Source organism: Trachurus japonicus, chromosome 14 (assembly GCF_045865225.1).
Source record: "Trachurus japonicus isolate A0001 chromosome 14, Traja_1.0".
Classification (NCBI taxonomy): domain Eukaryota; kingdom Metazoa; phylum Chordata; class Actinopteri; order Carangiformes; family Carangidae; genus Trachurus; species Trachurus japonicus.
This window is the reverse complement of record NC_140920.1, coordinates 12,762,629-12,782,704: the sequence shown is the minus strand read 5'-3', so window position 1 is coordinate 12,782,704 and position 20,076 is coordinate 12,762,629. Positions and strand designations below refer to the sequence as shown.

The 20,076-nt window shown below is 40.2% G+C and overlaps 1 protein-coding gene and 1 pseudogene across 3 annotated transcripts; one reads left to right on the top strand and one right to left on the bottom strand.

Annotated features, from left to right (window-relative positions):
- Window positions 1-1,084: 1,084 nt before the first annotated feature.
- On the bottom strand, window positions 1,085-14,761 carry LOC146974359 (vascular endothelial zinc finger 1-like). Of its 2 annotated transcripts, none has more exons than XM_085797589.1 (5): window positions 14,613-14,761; window positions 7,058-7,809; window positions 3,944-4,013; window positions 3,653-3,819; window positions 1,085-3,515 (listed from the first exon to the last, which is right to left on the bottom strand). In XM_085797589.1, the coding sequence occupies exons 1-5, from the start codon at window positions 14,643-14,645 to the stop codon at window positions 3,152-3,154; spliced, it is 1,386 nt and encodes a 461-aa protein (XP_085653715.1). In that variant the 5' UTR covers window positions 14,646-14,761; the 3' UTR covers window positions 1,085-3,151. The 2 variants fall into 2 exon arrangements, with proteins under 2 accessions (XP_085653715.1, XP_085653716.1); XM_085797590.1 differs by having other exon boundaries at window positions 1,085-3,489; window positions 3,657-3,819; window positions 14,613-14,760.
- A 2,005-nt stretch (window positions 14,762-16,766) lies between these two features.
- Window positions 16,767-18,780, top strand: LOC146974358 (gap junction delta-2 protein pseudogene; annotated as a pseudogene). Its single transcript, XR_015037546.1, has 2 exons — window positions 16,767-17,119; window positions 17,681-18,780. The product of XR_015037546.1 is annotated as a gap junction delta-2 protein pseudogene (transcript).
- The last annotated feature ends 1,296 nt before the right edge of the window (window positions 18,781-20,076 follow it).

Here is a 20,076-nt window from a genome sequence, read left to right as displayed (position 1 = left end):
TCTCTGTGTTTTGCCTGCCTCTGTCTATCATTGGGGTAACCGCCTTAAATTGCCGTGGCAACCTCTGAGCTTCAGGCCTGAGCCACAGCTGAGACCAATTCATTAATTAGTGACTGACTCCTCTAATATCTCTGCAGTAAATCAACTTCTGACCCCTTTTCCCCACACATTTATAAGAAGTCTCTGTGTTACACAACTAGGCAAGCACACTGACATACATGAAATAACAGTTAGGGTTATATCCTAAGTTGTAAGCCTGCGTTTGAGAGGTACATTTCAACTGATTCTCACTCAGTAAAGACTAAGCAGGTAAAATCACAAAGGCAACATTTTGTGGCTAGGCTGTCACACAGGTGTTTTAAATGAGATTATAAGGGACTTCTAGTATGTTTGTGGTGTTTATCATTTTCTTTACTGTCAAAGTTCAACACATACACACACTCACACTCACACAAATGCACACAGACAGTTCCTTCATGTCGGTGTTCAGGGACATTATGTGTCTGTCCAATGAGCTCTGTCTGTGTTTACTCAATTCTGAGAAAATTTTAAAACCCTGAACTGGTTTAAAAACACATTGTCGCTGCAATTCAATTGCTGAATTTGGAAAAAATCAATTATGTCAATGCTTAAATCCAGTAATCACATAAGAAAATACTATAAATTCTCAGCCTGGATTACAACATTAAAATATTAAAAACAAGTTTGTGTAAAAGGCTTGTCTTCATATTGCTGTAAAATGAATGGAAACCAGTTGCATGGCAGGCAACTGAAACTAAAAGCCAGCTGTGTGTTGTTGAAAAACATTTGCCAATATGCAAAGTTAGCACAATATGCAAAAATTACACAAAATCTTATATAGATGAATATACAAGCTATAAATTTAAAATGGTACAGTTTCCGTAAGTCAGCTACTTATGTTTTGATATTATAAAGAGCTAGTTTGATTTTAAGAAAATATAAAAATTAGGCCTTAAACATTGTTCAGATTCAAATACCGGTAGTTAATAAGTAAAGCAATACACTCCTAAGTATTTGTAATGGTGATACCCTAATCATTACTAAACAGTACTTAATACATAAACACATTTGATAGTTTTCTTTTATTTAGACAACCCAAATAAAAGGCACATAACATTGCGCATGTTTATGTAATAATTTGACAAACATACATTTAAAAAAAATGTAGGAATGTTTGACCTTTCTGCTAATCAGAAAGCCTAGCCTCTCATATATACAAAATTACCATTGTTAATGTTCTAATACAAAAGATTTATAAAAAAGGTTATCTTATCTTTCACATCTATTGTAACTACCATATTCTTGGAACTAAAATAGTTTTGTACAAAGATATACATTCAACTGCTTTCACAAGGGTCCTGGAATTTCCAATCATTTTTTTTCCTTAAAAATAAGAGATGTTCAATTCCACAAGAAATGTTCAGTTCATCACATTATTATTGTATCAAATTTGGCAAACAGGCTATCATAGTGTATCTACGTAAATGCATAAGAACAAAAAAAAAAAAACTACACTAATATTTTGTTTAAAACAAAAACTTGGGAAAAATGACAAACATGCATATTGCATTTTTCAGTATAAACTGAACCAACTCAAAGAGCTGCAACTCTGTTGAAATAACATGGCATTCATTAAAAAATAGTTGATGTTCAACAGCTAGTGTTTGGGGGTCATGCAACATCAATCTTGTCCCATTATTTTAATGGACACAAACTTGCATTTTTAATCAAACTCATCCAGATCTCAGCCACATAACTCGCAGTCCGAGACTGAACTAGACTTTAAAAGTAAAAAGGTACAGCATGTACTCCATTGTACAGGAAATGATAATTTAAATGGACGGCAATGCTTAAAATCAATCATTCTTGGACATATTGTCCCTCATGGAGCCTGGTCAAGTCTTTAAACACCACAATGCCGAATGATTTAAAAGAAACCAAGTTCATGAGTAATGGGCTTTTGTGTGCGTTACCTGAGTGAATGGTCCTTTGTATCATCTTGGGGCAATCACAGATAAATGATTAAAAAAAAATCTTACAGAGGAGTCAGACAAAACAAATTAATCACCATTATGATGACAGTAACAGCCTGAAAAAGCTTCACTACAAGGCCAGGCCTCTCCATTTTCAGCCACTAGATGGCCCTCAAGTGTAGGCTGACTAACCAAAACACTTAAGACTTCAATTTGATCTTTGATAATACTGCTGCTCACCTGTATGTAGGATATGCTTTCAGTGCAAGACTGATTCTATTCTGACTTCACGGAAAAAACAAAAACAAAAAAAAATAACAATACAAACAATAAAAAAACCTTTGTGTTTCCATTCAAATAGAAAACAAAGTACAAATATTTCATAACCAAGAGGACAGTTTTCGAGATATCCACTTGAATGACAGAAGCAAAAATTAAACTGCTGACGTGAAAATACATTACTATGCCAACTGTACAAGTTAGTCACTGTACCTCAAGAGCATACCTACTATCTGAGAAAAAAGAAAAAGCTATGCACTGTGAAAAAATATTCTTCCATGCAAGTGGAAGCTGCTGTCCCTTTTACTAAACTCATTTCCTATAACATTAAATAGTGATTAGCAGGCTATAGTTAAAAAAAAAACAACATACAAAGAAACACCCAGAAGCTTTGGGAGAGAACTTGTAAAACATCAAAAACAGCAATTTATAGTTATTGCTTCAGTCCATGTCTCATCTCCCTTTTACAAAAGCACAGGTGTGTTTTCCTACAGAGACCTCAAGGGTGTTTGAGGCATCCTCTCCTCTCATTTGTCTTGATACAAATCACAGTTTCATCATTCTAACTGACTACACTAAGTCTTACAGTTTGTCCTGATTTCAAGATAAATCCTACTTGATTTCTACTTAAGTGTCCTGCATCTCATGCCACTCACTTAACATTAGTTGGGACGAGGCTGTGACTTGGGGAGCTCCTACCGGCCCACACAGCTCATGTAAATATTCACTTCAAGGTCTGCCGAAGTAAACAGTGTTCATGGGGTGAGATAGAGCTGGGCTCGAGGTGCAAATTATGAGGACAGGAGTCTCTTGTTTCACTTCATTTTCCCTTTCTTTCTGGCCAGTTCAATGCTCTCCCTTCTCTTGCTCTCTTTTTTTTACCAGGGTGGAGAAGAAGGCAAGACTTGGGACAGAAAAGGCATGCTATCGACTGGCCTCATGGCGATGTTGAGTGGACCGGCTATATTCATAGGCATGGGGGTCGTTATTGCGACGGGGTGGGCGATGTTCATGGACGCCGTGGCGGGGATGTTCACAGAGGCGATGTTGACGGGCCCGGTGATGGTGACCGGGTGCTGGAGGCTGATTGGAGATGTGATGTTGACTGTGTTGGTGCTAATGTTCATTTGTGCAGCGATGGTGACAGGGTTGTTGTTGTTGGAGTTTCCCCGGTTCATCGCCGTGGTGATGGGGGCAGAGACGGTCACAGGTGTAGCTGAGGCAGAATTGCAAACTTCATTACTCTCCGTGTCAAACACAAGATATAATACTGAACTGTAACTTTACGGTAACTAAACCGCTATTCACTAGTAGTAAAAAGATAGCTATAAAAGATAGCATCTTGTAATGGGGATGTGTGCATTGCTGACAAGTGTGACGCACCTTTGTTACAGTTGTTAAAGTTGGTCTGTCCGTGAGTCTTCAAGTGGCTGGTGATGTAGGCTGCACTGAGCATCTTCCCACAGATGCTACAGGTCACCTTGCCTTCATGCCTGATCATGTGTGAACGGAGTCTGTCTTTGGTGGCGAAAGCAGAGGTACAGGCCTGCAGCGGCACAGCAGACGGGGGTCAACGGTCAGCGTAGAAAAACAACAGCGATAATAATAATAATAACAACAACAATAATGATGATGGTAATAATGTGGAAGCTGAAGCTAATGACTCTTACCGTTACTTGACATTTAAACGGTCTTTCTGAAGAGTGCACATGCTTCACATGGCAGCTCAAGTGGTCCGGCCTGGATTAAAAGGAGGAAAAAAGAAAGGTAAGAAAATACATTCACACGTTTAACCATTGAACAGTGATGCAGTGGGCTCTATGTGTTGTTGATGAGTCACATAACATAACAGAGCATTCATTTTACAGTGCTTTCCCTTCTGGAGAAACTCACTAGGAAAGGCTCATTTACCGACAATGAGCACCACATGTCAGTGCACAGGCAGGCACACATGAAAAGTTGTGTTGTAGACCCTCTCTGTGATTTTCAAGTGCTCTTTTGCTTTGATAATTAGGAGACGAGCACTGAAAACAAAAATCCCTAAAATTTCAGTCAATGGCCGTTAATTCTCCATGATCAATGGTGCGTGCATTAGTTTGACCTAGTTTCAAAAAACGCACCACACTGAAATGATTTTTTTTCCCCCCACATTGTCCACTTGTTTTCTATTAGTAAACTGACAGCTTGGCGTTATACTGCTTAACTAACCCTGAAACTAACCATAGCAGTTTGACTAAAATCCCTAAGTGAAACTGGACAGCATCTTTCTTTCAGCATTAGGGGGAGATTACATTGGCTATAATGTTCATTTAACTTCAGTAACTCCCATGGGTCAGTCCAATTATTGCGCTGCTGGAATCCTAAAACAAGCATATACAAAACATTTTGTAGTGTATTTTAGTGGTTGAGGTTAAATCAACAACAAACAAACATGGCTGACAACACATTCCAGTGTTTATCTGCTGTATAATTCCCACTGCATATCAGAAATCGCAGGAAAAAAACCAACTATTTGCCTTTTGACCTTTACAGTGAAACTCCAGCATTCACAAATTCTTCTTGGCACTGATCGTCCTCTGTCAGCTTGTTAACTCTACTGAAGCTGTGAGCTGAATCATGTTAGAAGTGCCATAATGGAATGAGTAAGAGCTACAACACTGGCAGCTGCTCCCAAACCGGAAAGTTTCATGCTGCTGGATTTTTTTTTCCTTTTTTTCGAAATACAAATGAGAAGAGTCAAGTGGAATCTTCTCAGTGGTGCCATGAACCGGAATCGAGGCTTTTTTTTGTCCCCCTGACGAGGAGAGCAGACTCCAGACAGTGCCTGCCTACAGATCTGGCTGAGTGGCAGTGACTCAGTGCCCTGTTATTCAGTCCCCATTCTCACTTTCCAGTATGCTGATGAATCCCTGCCCCACGTCACTGTGTTGGAGGCATGCCTGAAACTGCCATACACAGCACAGTGCTAGTGTTACAGCTTGGCCGGGGTGCGCTGCTGATGTTTTCGTCAAAGTTGCACTGCAACACAGACAGGGCTCTTCTGCCATTATCGTTATTCTCTGCTCACGTGATGCTGATTTACATAAACAACAAGATCGTTTGGCTCCGTTTTTAAAAAATTAAGGAAGCGCTTCTTGTGTTGATACATTTAAATATGAAGCCGCTATGAAGCCTTTTTAAACAAAACATTTATTCATTAGATAGTAAATGTGTTGACCTGAACATTACCGCATGGTTCACTGCATTCCCAGGGGAAAGAGTCTGTGACATGCTGGCGGGAACCACAAAGTGACAAGTGACGCCTCCCCCTCCCTCCATACTTTACTGGTGCTCCTCCATGTGCGACTGTTTAAACATGTGGTTGAAATGGTGTGGGGGGTCAGCACAAGTCCAACTCTAAACTGCTTGGCATGACTATAAACATTAAAGCAGAGCTACTGGGAAGCTACACAGGGAGTACGCAGGCCCATACAGTCAGTGCTCTATATGTGAAGTCACGGTATGGCCGAATAACCCAAACACTCCTGGCTTAATCATTCACATACAAGTTATGGCTTGATGCTGGCAATAGGGTCCAGTGTGCAGCCAACTTTTGGAGCAGTTGTAAATATCACTGCCACAAAAAACAAAATGAACAACTGCAAACATGAAGAGTGATAATTCTAGAGTACACAAAGTCACGGTTGTGTCTAACAAGTGTTTTTTAATATGAAACACAGCAAAAGCTAATTTGCAGGTGCCAAGCAAATAGACCAAAATGCTATGTTTGTTAGAATTTGTTTATCATCATGCTGTTTTTTAAATTCCATGCAGACAAGTAAAGACTTCTTTCTTTGACCCTGGAATGCAACCATCAGAGGGTGAAATTACTTTCTGTCTCCACTCCCATAAGAATAAATTAGATCTCAGAAGCATACTTCCTGTTTACAGTAGCTTGGTAACTTGTTGATTGAAAGCATATGAGTAAACTGGAGCAGTTGTAAAAGAAAACAAACAAACAAAAAAACTATTTTTACATGTGCTCCCATTTTTCTCACCAATGTAATATTTGCTATTGTCGCTATGCGTTGTCCTTATTGCTGCTGCTCTCCTTGCTGACCACACACCTCCTCAGATACACACACATTAAATCTACCAGCGACCTCCTCGTGCAGCTGAACACAACAGACAGAGGTTCACAGACCTAGACAACCTCAATTAAAAAAGTACATCCCAAACACACCAGCGGCTAGTGCAGCGGTGAGGACGGGACACTCGGCTGGACCTGAGGCCCACACAGTTTACGTTCTTGCCCTGTCTCGGGGAGAAAGTTCACTGACTGGATATGTCTGGTCGAAGAGGGAACAGTGCAACTTATTCCGCCACCTTAAGAGCTATATGAGGAATGTACAAAGACATTTGAAACGAGTAATGTAATCTCCCCATGAAATCTGTTGCCAGCACTTAACAGCCATCCATTCCTCGGGGTTGGCTACTCTGAATCCCTATGACAAGTCGGTCTGGTAGGTAACATAATGAAAAAGGCTGAAAATTCATTTCACAAATCGTTCCCATATTGCCGAAGCTCTTAGAGAGCTATTGAATAATTAATCTGTGGCACATTATGATGTAAAAGTTGTCATGATTATCAAACATTGTGTTCAGACTTGTTCCTATTCCAAGCATGTTCTTGTCAGCTGTGCAACTGCACACAGACAGACTGGGAGCAATTACTGTTTCCATTGAAGAAATGCCTATTTCACATATTGTCCACACATATTTAACCCTGCAAATGTGATCCTTACCTGGAAAAGCCTTTCCCACAGACAGAACAAACGTAGGGCTTGTGGACTCCTCCGTCATGAGAGCGAACGTGGTAGGTCATTCGGTCCTTCCTTTTAAAGCGTTGCTGGCAGATGGGGCACTCGAAAGGCTTCTCGTCTGAATGGGACAGCTTGTGGCGGTTCAGGTGGTAGACGTCGCGGAACGCCTTGCCGCACATCTCGCACCCGTGGTTTTTCTTGACGGGTTTGGCGGGTTTCTTGATGACGTTTTGCTGCGGCACATTGCCCATCGCAGACGATGTCATGATGCTCGCGCCTGAGGAAACGGAGGTGGTCGCCGTGGAGAGGATGCCTGCTACCGTGGAGATGTAGGAAGGGTTGCCGTTGTTCTCCCGCGGCATGGTGGAGATCATGGGTACCATGGTGGGGGCTGTTTGGGCTGTCTTCTTTGGCCGCGACACCATCTTGATACCGGTGTGGCTGGACTCATGGCGCCGCAGGTGGTAGCTGTCGCGGAAGGCCTTGTTGCAGTAGCCGCAGACGAAGGGCGTCTTGCCTTTGTGTTCCTTCTTAATCACAGGCACTGGTGGCCGGCCGCCTCCTCCGCTCGCCACATTATCTTTCAGGAGATCGGCGGCGCTGGAAGGCGGCTTCTGGTCTAGTTGGATGGGCAGGATAGGCTTCTGGTCGACTTGTTCTGCTCCTGCGTTAAGAAGCGGCAGCAGGCTGTTCTGGGCCACCTGGTGCTGGTGGTGGAGGGCTTCATTGGCCTGCTGATGACACAAACACACACACAAAACTGATAAAGTTTTGGTTTCTCACAATGATTTCCAGTCATTTTCACAAGCTACAACAGCCACATTAACACTTTGAATATAGTTATGAAACAATAGTAAATAACATTGTTTCAAGACTTTTAAAACTCTGCGTGATAACTGAAAATACAACAATGAAACAAGTGTTGACGATAGCTGTACCAGGGGTCGGCTTTGACAAGTCCATGACTACAACATGCATCAGATAGTGAACATGTTACAAAATACAAAATGCGTACTAGATCAGTCATTTGCGGCTGACACAGCATGTCCGTGGTGCTCAAGAATCCACGTTTACTCAATGAAAAATGATACCGTCATGATGATGCAGACACATCATGTGACTGTAAAGCAAGCATACCGAATTAGAGGCATAGCAGGGTCTGGTTTACCTGCCAAGAAGAGCGGGGCTGTGAGCTCAGCAGAGCTCAGTAAAGGGATATAATGTTGAAGCAACGTACTGTGAGTGAAGCACACACACACACAGACAGAAAAAACAATCACAGTGGCACAACTGCTTACTGGCCTTTTGGCCGCCTGCAAATCACTGCCCACTGCTGCCTCAACAGAGATGACATGAAATGGCTGGGTGCAATTAGCAGCAGCAGCAGCAGCGACAACAACCAGTTGTTAAGTTGGGTTTCACTCATTTAAGTAATCGCACCTCCAAACTGAGGAGGGCAGACACAATTTGCTTTGCTTCCCTGAGCTGTGACCTAAAACTAGGTGCATTTTTCCAGGAGGCACCACGAAAATAATCAGGCAGCTCCTGCTAAAAAAAATGATTCAGTGCGTTTTGTTTGGGCATGTTTTGCACTTGGGGAAGAAGGTTTATGATAGCCAACAGAGAAGCGCTCAATGAAGTTTGTTCCTAAAGCAGAGTTGCGGGGGAAACAAAGGAAAAAGAAAAGAACACAGTACAATGTTTCACAGAGATAAAATACTCCTGACAGCCATGCACCAAATGCTGATACGAAGTGGACACACAATATACAATCCATCGATCCATAACATTCTCTGCTCTGTTGCTACCTCTCCAGCAAAAATAATTATGGCTTTTATTGTAAGGCAGCTGCAAGCTATTTATACCATGAGGGGTTTGTCAGCTTAGGTTGGTTATGTTGTAACCAGGTAAAAAAACTAAATTTACATTTTAACAAGTGCAAAGCTACGGTCAGTCTTAAATGAAGCTCCCTTCATGGCTCGTCGTAGATACCTGTTGACAAGAACTATTCTGCTTACATCTACAGAAATAAACAAGGGGCAAACAACACCAGGGATGGATGGTATATCGCTGGTTTCTGTTTATCTCAGATTCCTCTGTTTAACTTTCAAGGGGGTAACTCTGCTGCCAGCAGTCTGCTGCAGACAGCGGTGTTTTCATGATACCTGAACACAAAAACTGTATCATGATTAACACTGATTCTTTCAGTAAATGGACGCATTCACAACAGTGTTGTCAACCACCAGCAAGAAAGGGCAAGGTGAAATACTTGACCTTTCCCTTTGAGGTTCAATCATCCATCGAAGAAGGCCAGCCAAGAAAGGACTTGTGAAGGAGGAGGCAGGGGACGGAAAAGAAAAATGAACCACACAATGTCCTCCTTATGTCATCTAGCCCATTGTGAAAGACACAAATCTGAGCAGTGATGCACTTGGGCCTCAGCAGGGGATCTTTGTATGCTCATCTTCATTGATTTGGCTCATCTATTCATGAGACAGGGACATTGTTTATCCACACACTACTCAGCTAAACTAGCCGTCATTCCCTCATACGCAATCGGACCTGGGAACTCGTGGAAAATGCCACCAAGCCCACCCATCCATTTGTCCGAGCACCTGCTCACACTTGCCACCTTCAAGGATTAGTCATCATCATGCCCATGCTTACCCGTCCACTGGCACAACAAGGGTGGGGTTTGGAGGGCGGGGGGTGGTGGAGGGGGGAGCTTTATGTTTGGGTGGGGGGGGGATACCAGCCGGGAACCCTCTTTGTGAAGCTTGTGAACAGCAGACATAGTCACTGCAGACGGCCTGGCCTCTATACAGAGGTGCAGGGCCTGTAAGCTGCTGTGCTTTCATGCAGCTCTGACCATTTTGACACAAATGTGCTCTGACAACTGGGACTGCTCCCTCATAAATAACATCAAAATGGAGGGAGTGTCCTGATGGCTCCACGGGCCACTGTAGGCTTCAACTGAGCTCATGGTTTGAGTCAGATTATGCACTGTCTTTCTTCAATCTTTTGTGTCACACTCTACAGCTGCTTGCCAAAATCGCAATTTACACAAAACAAACAAGCTATAACTGATAAAATAAAAGGTGGAAGAAAGGAGGGAGGGAGGGGGTATACTGCAGAAAAAAACTTCACAGTAAACATAATTTAGTGTTTCTGGTACATGCCAAATCTTCTCTTTTCACAAAGTCTATTACTTTTTATAGCCTGTTTTTCATGTGTTTACATACTGATGTCTTTGGCTGCTTCTCACTTAGCCAAGTTGACATAAATTCTTACTAATATCACTTCTGCAATGTTTGTAATTCTACTGGATTTTTTTCCCCCAGTCTGTAAAGTTATATTAATAATGCTGCGATTCAGTGCACTGCTTGTTGATGCTGTAGGTTGCAATTAAAGGTTAAAATTAAAGAGAGAGCAAAATGTTTCAGCAAGATGTTCTGATACGTTAATTCACCTGGAGTTGAACGGCATCATATAAGAGGATAAGAGTGCCGTGCTATGAACAGATACAATGTCTGACATAACACTCACAAGTTAACCTTTAGAGTGGCCCAACAATTTAAAGTGTGCCAGATGACGTAAGATACATTTGTGGTTTGCATATAAATGGTACAGACTACCTGGATATTTCTTGACATTCCGACTATGATGAAATTACTCATCTTAATGGGACTTGAGAATGACATATCCTCTTACATTACAGTGGCAGAAGCAGGACAAAATGAAAGAAAAGTACCTTTCTTCTGTACAGGAATTATGTTAAACCCAAAAGCCCAAGGCCAAAACTTGATCCCCAAACTTGAAAAGATAGGCCAAACAAATGGCTTTTTAACAGTTACCTAAAAAGTTTGCCCTTTGTCAGCATAACCACTGCAGTTACACAACACACACAGTGATGACAATATCCTGTGAGTGGTTTTTGTGACAGTGATGTAAAACACTGACCTCTAACCTTGAAGTCACCCATAATTGGAATTTGGTGTTATGAAGTAATATTCACTGACATTCAACTGGTATGGGCTTTTATTCTGAAAGGTAAAAAACGTCTTTCACACTGCACATTCAGCACGTTATTGCAGATAAAACACAGGTGAAATTGATAACAATAAAAACGACTACGTTCCATTTAGGTAATCTAGGTCTAGCATCATGGTATTGTACATGTTCACTGGAGCAAGTTTTTGAATTACTGATAGTAACGTTTGTTTCGCCTGATCTTTTCATGCCATTACAAGTCAGTCAATGACTCTGCTTCAAAAAATAAGCTGCACAATGTATGAAACCAGTTTAATATTCAAGACAGGCACTGTTCACAGCCTCAATTTAAAAGACCTTGTCTGTTAAATCTACAACATGGGGGGGAGGTACGCATTACTGACTGGCAAAAGTTTGATCCAAGAAAAGGGGTTTTCTCTGGAACTTCGACATAAAATTAAACTGAAGCAAAAGCTCTGTGAATGAATATAGTTTACTTTAACAGTAAATCAAATTACTTTCTGTAATTTTAAATAGGTCAACTGTCACAATGGACATTTCATTGTAATGTGTGTTGGTAGATAAAAAAAACAGAGCTAAAACTGTCTGTGTGGATATTGTTGTTTCACATTGTTGCTAGACATGAGTGTGGGCAATTATTTGCTGCTATTTTAGCCACAGCAACCTGCATCAACGAGTGTGAAAACTTCCTGATATCAAACCATTACTGCACAGATTGTGTACATTTTAAATCTTTTTTTTAATTTTTTTTTATTCTTTTGGCCATATGTAACATGGCTTCCAAGTGCAAAGGTGCACCACAAACAGCTTTCTTTACACCACGATCATATGTGTTGAATAGCCAATGTTGTTAGTTTACAATGAGTTTGTCTTGAATATTCATCATCTTACTATATTTACATGTTGAATAGGATTTTATTTAGACATTTGAGAACCTCTTGGGTAAATTAGTCAAATGCCTCTGGAATAAGTGGATAACGTTTTTGTAATAGAAGGAAAAATCTGTTTTGAAACAAAGCTAATACAGTTTCATGCACACTCTATTGCTGTGTATCACTGCTCATTCTGAGCCCCACTGATCTAAAAAACATGATTCTCAAGGGAACTTAACTGTAACCTGATACCGAATTTTAATGCACATTTACAAAGAACAGGAGGAGATACAGCTGCCCTATGGTAATATTCAAGCTAATTCACACAACAATGTGAATCACTCAAAACACTCCGCAAATCATTTGAATAAGAATATGTTAATCCTCATCTTGTAATTTAGAACTTTTTGTTTAAATGTATTTTGGCAAAAAGGTAACAAAGTGGAGAGCAGGGAAATCTAAACTGCTGCAAAGTTATTGATAGTAGCAGACTGAAAAACAAATCACTCCCCAAATGATAAGTGCAAACAGATTTACATGACATTGACATAGTAACAGTGTGAGATACATAATACATGCAGAGCCTCTGGCTAGATGCCAGATACTGAACAACAAGCCACAAAGTCCATCTGTTTTTTTCATCACGAAGACCTAGCGCTTGAAGCAGAGTTAGCAATCAGACTTTGACATCAGGGCAGAAATGTTACAAATGCCCCCCAAAAACATGATGCACCCCTAAAGCATTTGATATGCAGCCTAACTTTCTCGCTGCATACCAAGGTGCATTATTCATATTCTTCATACTCCAACTCTTGCTCAACACGAAGCAGTAAGATAACACTGGGCCTTTAATATTAAGTTTTATCCGCACTAATAAAAATGATCTTAAATGAAAAACATTTTAGTTCTCCAGCATGAAACTTTCAAGCCATCTAATTTTCAGCCTCCCCTCCACCTATTTCACCACTATTCTCTCTAAAACTACTTTTACACATTGACATTAACATATTTTTTTGATCAATGATTAGAACAGAACATGTTAAGAGATACAAAGTGGACACAAGTCTACCTATTCTTCAAGTCTACTATTTGTCCTGTAAAAGCTCAAGAACAAGTGCTACAACTCTGCACTTGCATCTGTTCAAACAGATAAAGTAAAGTTATATAAAGATGCATTAAATAATAAATTATGCAGCCATCAACTCCGTCGTAAACAGAGGATGTAGATTTGATAGTTTAAAGAAAAAACGAACAAAAAGAAAGCATTTGTTAAGAATACCTAAGTGCTGCAAAGTTCATTGAGCAAGTCCCCCTCCCATAAGATGTGTTTAAATCCCTCCGCTAAAACATACTGGACATAACTTCATTGATAATATGCAGAAGAATCCTCTTTACGAAAAAAACAAAACAAAAACACACTCACATGGGACTCGAGTGGCTATGTGATACAGGGGCTTCATTGAGATAAAGCAATCAAATACGCGGTAAAAACCATTTCATTTGAAATAACACCTCTCCATAAAATATTTGGGTCTTGTATTTTTCACAAGGATTAACTCTTTTATACAAAGTAAGACCATGGGAATAAAATATTTCATTCATGTCATTGAACAATAGCCTTCCATCTTTGCACACACAGAGAAAGAAAAAAAAACCGTGGCAGATATCACTCTCCACAGCAGCAGCAGCAGCAGCAGCAGCACCCGCTTTCTGGCTGGAAAGGGCTTTTTATAAATTGCGCAATGTCGTTGCTAATTTCAAATCTGCTTCTTTCGTCGCTAGTGTTAGCTGCTGCTGCTGATGATATGTGCATAGTTCAAATTCCTTTCGACCGCGGTCACCAGAATAAATAGCTCGTTAATAAAACAGAGCCGTGCTGTACTCTTGCTTGTTATCAAGTCGTGTAGCGTTAGTTTTTATGCGAGCTCATTACGCAAAGCCTCGCCCAAAAATAAAAGCTAAATTAGCTAGCCAGTTTGATGAAGGCAGTCCTAAACATCGTTAGCTAACTTGGCTAGTTACTGTCGAACCGGCTGAGGCGAGCGGAAAGTTCACCGCGGACTTGCGGATCGTTGTTTGTAAATCTCAGCGGCTCATTGCCTAAGTGTGCACTTATTGAGCATTTAATACAATGAACCACTTTACACCAATGTTATATGCGGGTTTTAAAACACGTTGGAGTGAAAAATCTTGGCCGGCGTTACATCTCATTAACACAGCGTCCGATCAAAGCCTTCAGTCAAAGGGGGGGAAAAACAGGTCTGTCTCGATTGTAACGGTGCAGTGGCGTCTCCAGCTTTAACGTTACTTCCAATGATCTCGCATGTTTTTGCTGGCTTCGACTTGGCCAACAAACTTAAAATATTGCAACCGCTGTCGAGATATCTTATATCTTTGCTCTAAATATCCGTGCGATAACACAAACAAGCCACGTTTTTCCAAACACTCGTTCAGAAGAATTGATTTTTTGTTCTAGCGTCATTCCCAAGCCTCACAGCTGGAAGCCTGGATTCATATACCATTGTTTTGCTTGGTTACTTGATCTTGGCATTCCTCGTTTAAAAACTGGTTTTAGCGCGAACATGACCGGTGGTTACGTTTTTAAAGGTTGTTTAACGAGCTACCCCAGTTTCCCTCCCAAAGAGTCAACTTACTTGAAAAAGAAACGTACTCCAGCTCGGCTCCATTTCCACACTTACTAATTCTGTAGGAAACCTGGTAGAAGCCTACAACAAAGCAACCAAACATGGCAGCTGAAACAACTTCCGGTAACCTCAAGGGCTGAACCACTTTCCATACTATTTAGGGGGGAGGGTTAAATTTAGTTTGCTAAAGAGAAAAGGTGCAACCGCAAATGCAGCCCATGGAACAAAGACAAGTAAATAGCAACTGTTAAGTTCCCTTTTTGTTTAAAATATATTTAAAATCCATTTTCTGAATCGTTGCTTTCCTTCCACAGAGCTGGTTTAGTGTAGTTTGATTTCTGAACACCCCCTTGAATGGTTTTTCGCTGATTCTGCGAGGGGCATTTGTTATAGTCGCCCACTGTCGCATGTGGAGGGGCTATGATTGTGTTTCAGTTACACTCCGTTTCTTTTTAACAAGGAAACGACGGAATTGAAAAGGGACTCATTCGGCATTACAAACATTTCATCTTTTTATTTATTTATGTTTTACAACGAGACGTGTTTTATCTCAAACGGAGCAAGAAATAATCCGCGTGCTCTGCACTTTATTTTCATTCATGGGTTGGGAATGAATGAAAACGTCAGAGCCCATACATTGAACAGCGAATAGGCTTCAGCAGACCAGAATAACACACATTCAAGCTAATCCAGTGCGATGAATACACCACTTAACATTATATAAACTAAAATCCTCTGCCCGTACAGGCCTATTTCCTGCAGATTTTCATATGTGTGCATTTAGCCCAGTAAATCTCCTGAGGTGATGAATGAGCCTCACCCCCTTGTTTGTCAGATGACAAAAGTATCCAATGGACGAATGGGTTACTTCTGATGTTGTTTGCTATATTTATTAAATCATTGCAACACTGCATTTTTGAAATATTTAGATGATTTTAACAGGTGGGATAGAAAAACACATTTCTGCTCAGCTTTAAAGTACCTAGGAAACAGGAAATGATACTTTTTCCCTGTGTCTCATCAATATACAACACATCCTCTCAGCATTCTTTCTACTCGTGGGTTTATTCATGATTCATCTCAGGACCAAATGCAGTTTTAACTCTAAGGCTATGTATTTCGTCATCAAATTGTGTAACTAATGATTATCTAACACATAGGGGTGTCAAACCTGGAAGAATGCAACTGACATGAACACTGGAAAATGCAAACAGCTGCCTCGTGATATCCTGCTGTTTGACATCTGTCCCAGAGGTGATTCATACTTAAGCCTGCAGTCATTTGTTTAAAAAAATAAGTAAGATTTGAAAAATATCAATAAAATAACCTCTGTCTCTGTAGGAGCAGGATAATACGAGTTTCCAAATAGGCTACAAACAGACAATATTAGGAATACAAGACGCTGGTCTGTGGTCAAATGACAACTTTAACCTTGTAGACAGCCGAGAAAACAGTACAAGCCTCTGGAGTTACAAGAACAGTAAGTAATGCCAGATGACCTTCATAAGCACCATGGGTGAGCTAGAAGCTCAGATAACCAAGACACATACTATTTCTTGTCATTGCAACATTTTTCATTCAAACTCCGAGAGAAATGTAGGTAGGTCTATAAAAGGTATCAATCCCTCGATGCCTTTCCTGTTAACAGTTAGTTTCCAGGCAACAACATCTTGATGTTTAAAGCTAATCACCAACCAAAGCAACAGGGCTCATATTGCTTAGCAGCACCAGACACTGGACGAAGTAGCATATCAAACAATACTTTTTTCCCCCATTATTCATCATCACCACTGTCTGGGTAGGCTATATAAACAGATCATTGTTATTCCACTAACAATACTGAATCATTTGACACCACAGCATCAAAATATATCACTGTGCCACAATTCTCACAATTCAATTAGCCTAATATCTTCAGCCATCACATGTAACATGCTCCCTTTTTCTTTATTAGTTAATTCCTTATTTTCTGTTTCATTTTTAAGGAAAAATGGACTCAGAAAAAAGGATGGGGGCAAAAAAGTAAATATTAAAATGTAATTTTTGAGAGAGGAGAGTTGATTTACAGGGCTGTGGAGATTCTTCACATTACATTGTGAGGATCAGTTAAGTGACACCATGTAAACCAATGTATTAAAATCTTCTGTGAAACCGAGACTTGTGTTTCAGCTCTAAAATTAAACTGGACACAGATCCATGCATGAGTATTGTTGCACACTCTTTCCAGTAGCTTCTTTGAACTCTCTGCTTGTTTGTGAATGGCTGTTCAGTGAAGGTGCCCCCATTGTACATTTCAATCTTTGTCCCACTGTACATTGAAGCCTTTATTCACATACAGTGCAATGAATGTTTCAGTTAGAGTTAGGGAATATGTGTGGTCAGCCCATTCGGCCCTCATCCAGCTCAAAAGATACAATAACATCCAGCAACGGGCTCCACTTGAAAATACAGTTATGCAGATTGCTTCCTCTGATATTTTTCCAGTTTTGGATAAGGACAACTCAGATTCTCCAAAGGTAAGCTCAGCCAGAACATGGAAATTGATTATGTTTTTGGCTTCTTTACGTTTTTCTCTGAGTGATTTCAAAATAAATATAAAACATTGGCTTGGGGGTTAGATTATAGTTAGAATCAGAATTAATAATATTTACTAGCCTATTGCAAATATGTTTCATTGAATGTAACCTCTGTTCCATTATACCTTTTATAGAATAGTACATACAACACACAATTTGATATTATAAGTGCAGTTGATCATTTAAATAAATTAAATTACCCTAAAATGTGTACCAGATCTGACATACGAACAAGAGGCAATGACACACTAAGAAAACTATTTTATTCTGTTCACTTACAAAGGCATAGGTCAGTATTCAAATCTAGATCTTATCTGAAAGTTACACATGTGCAAATATGCACCTGCTTTCTGGGTGAGACTTCTGGGTCATAGGGCATTTTTCTTCTTAGGAGGGCAGGGCTCATTTAGGCAACCTCATTTCATTAAAAGAAAGTTATTGATACAATTTATTTTATACCTGGTCACTGTAAACAATGTTTCTGTTGTTGTGTTTCCTCAGAAATGGGAGACTGGTCCATTCTTGGCCGCTTCCTAACAGAGGTTCAAAACCATTCCACGGTGATTGGTAAGATATGGCTGACAATGCTGCTCATCTTCCGTATCTTGCTTGTGGCCCTGGTGGGGGATGCTGTCTACAGCGATGAGCAGTCCAAGTTTACCTGCAACACCCTACAGCCTGGATGCAACAATGTGTGCTATGACACCTTCGCCCCTGTCTCACATTTGCGCTTCTGGGTCTTTCAGATTGTTCTCGTATCCACACCTTCTATTTTCTACATCGTCTATGTCTTGCAAAAAATTACCAAGAATGAAAAGGTAGAGGTCAAGAAGATTGAAGTGATACCCCGGTCCTCACCTGCACTTGAAAGGGACACACATATAGAGGGGGAAAAGGAGTTGAGCAGTTCTTATAGTACGACTTATAACAATGAGAACTGGAGCTCACAGGAAGGTGAGTGTGAGGAGAAGAGCCAGCTGGAAGAGGAAATGAGAGAGGTGGAAAAGGATCCAACCGAGCTCTCCAGCCAAGTGCTACTTATCTACATCATACATGTTATGCTGCGCTCCATTATGGAGTTAATCTTCCTCATTGGACAGTATTACCTCTTTGGATTTGAAGTCCCACACCTTTTCCGTTGTGAAACCTACCCATGTCCAAACCGAACAGACTGTTTTGTGTCCCGAGCAACAGAGAAGACCATCTTCCTCAACTTCATGTTCAGTGTCAGTCTAGGTTGCTTCATCTTGAACATTGTGGAGCTGCATTATCTGGGCTGGATTTATATTTTCAGAGTCCTGTTGTCTGCGTGTTGCACATGCTGTATCTCTAACAGAGACCGTTTGCAGGTGGAATTATATTCTGACAACAACCCACTGTTGCTTGAGCTCAAACATTCTTTACGCGGGAGGGTTGTCCTGCAGACCACGTCAACCTGTGAAAAGAGTGGCAGTGTCCCAAGCCAGGCCCCAGCCATCTCTTTTGAGACAGACTCTACACTGGAGTGCACATCGAAGCGAAATCCAGAAGAAAAGGAACGCACCAAAACCCGGCTGCACAATATGGCAAGATTTGGAAGAAGCAAAAAGTCATGGCTTTAAAACTAAACTTTTTTTTTGTTGTTCAATTTTGACTGCACTTGTGTTACTCAAAACTGACTTGAACTGAAATCTTTTCAAGAATTTAAAACTTTGAATTAGCTATGGTTCTGTAAACAGTCATACAATTTCAGGGAGAAACCATCAGATATTCTGAGTATTTGTTTCTTGCCCCAGAAGATTTCAAATGAGTAAGTGTGCATGCCTAGCATTAATAGGGAGGGATTTTTGAGTGATTTGGATATGATTTGTTCAACATTCTTGGTTTATCAGATGGAAGCACCAATGTACAAATGTAGTGCAGCATTTTATGAAAGTAAAATATAGAAAGTAACTAAATATAGAGTCAAACCAATGTACAGAGTTTGTGGTGATTCATTCATACTCATTTACTCACTCCTACACTTACACCACCATTACTGAACAAACATATAAACAGGCAAAAGATGAATTTAGATAGCTTCATACTTAATTTGACTGTTCAGAATCATTGTTGACTATGATTTGGTTGAGAAGTTGATGTCTGATTCTCGTTGTTTTGTCCTTTATTTTGCCACAAAAAGCTAAACTCAAAGTCACCATAGATTCACATTTGTGCAGCATCTGTGCCATAAAATAGCCTAATGAAAGGTTTGATTGTTTTTTTTTTTTCATACATTCTTGTTCTCCTGCGTGACAGTTACATCCTAAAATTTTTAGCTTTAAAGATGCCTGTTTGCATATTGGGAAAACAGGCCTGCAGTGCAAAAGTAAAAACGTAGAAGGCACAAACTAGGGGCAAATATCACACAAATAAAAAGAATGAAAATGCCTAACACTAGACCTGTCTAATATCTAAAAAGCAAAACTAGGCTGGCTGGGAGTCATTTACCTGTAACTGTGCTGTAAAACAACAAAGTAAAAACACCAGGAGGGGTCACTGCTGTCCAGTTTACACTGGTGCAGCATTCAATTACTGTTGGAATTACCATAATTGTTTAGGCTTTTTAAACATCGTCGACTAAATAGCTGGTAAATTGTATTTGTCTACAACAAGTGACATTTATTAAATAAGTATTGCATTTTACTGTTTGGTATCAGTTAGATATCTTAGGAATTAATTTGGCTTCAACAGTTTAAAGTCTGGTTAAAGGCTCTATAGTAGAAATATAACATATGCCTTGAAACAATTTCACGTTTTATTTTTCTTTCTAAGGACTACGTATCAAGTTATCTCTTTTATTCCAATAAAAAAACAACAACGAGGAGAAAAAACCCCGAGCTCATCCGCATGCCTATAGATCATTATTTGGTCCATGA

Coding starts and splice junctions, on each gene's coding strand:
- LOC146974359 (XM_085797589.1), bottom strand. CDS start 14,645: ATGGAGCCGAGCTGGAGTACGTTTCTTTTTCAA. Junction 7,810..14,612: donor GGAGTACGTTTCTTTTTCAA/GTAAGTTGACTC, acceptor TTGTGTCATCAG/CAGGCCAATGAAGCCCTCCA. Junction 3,516..3,652: donor AACAACTGTAACAAAGGTGC/GTCACACTTGTC, acceptor TGACACGGAGAG/TAATGAAGTTTGCAATTCTG.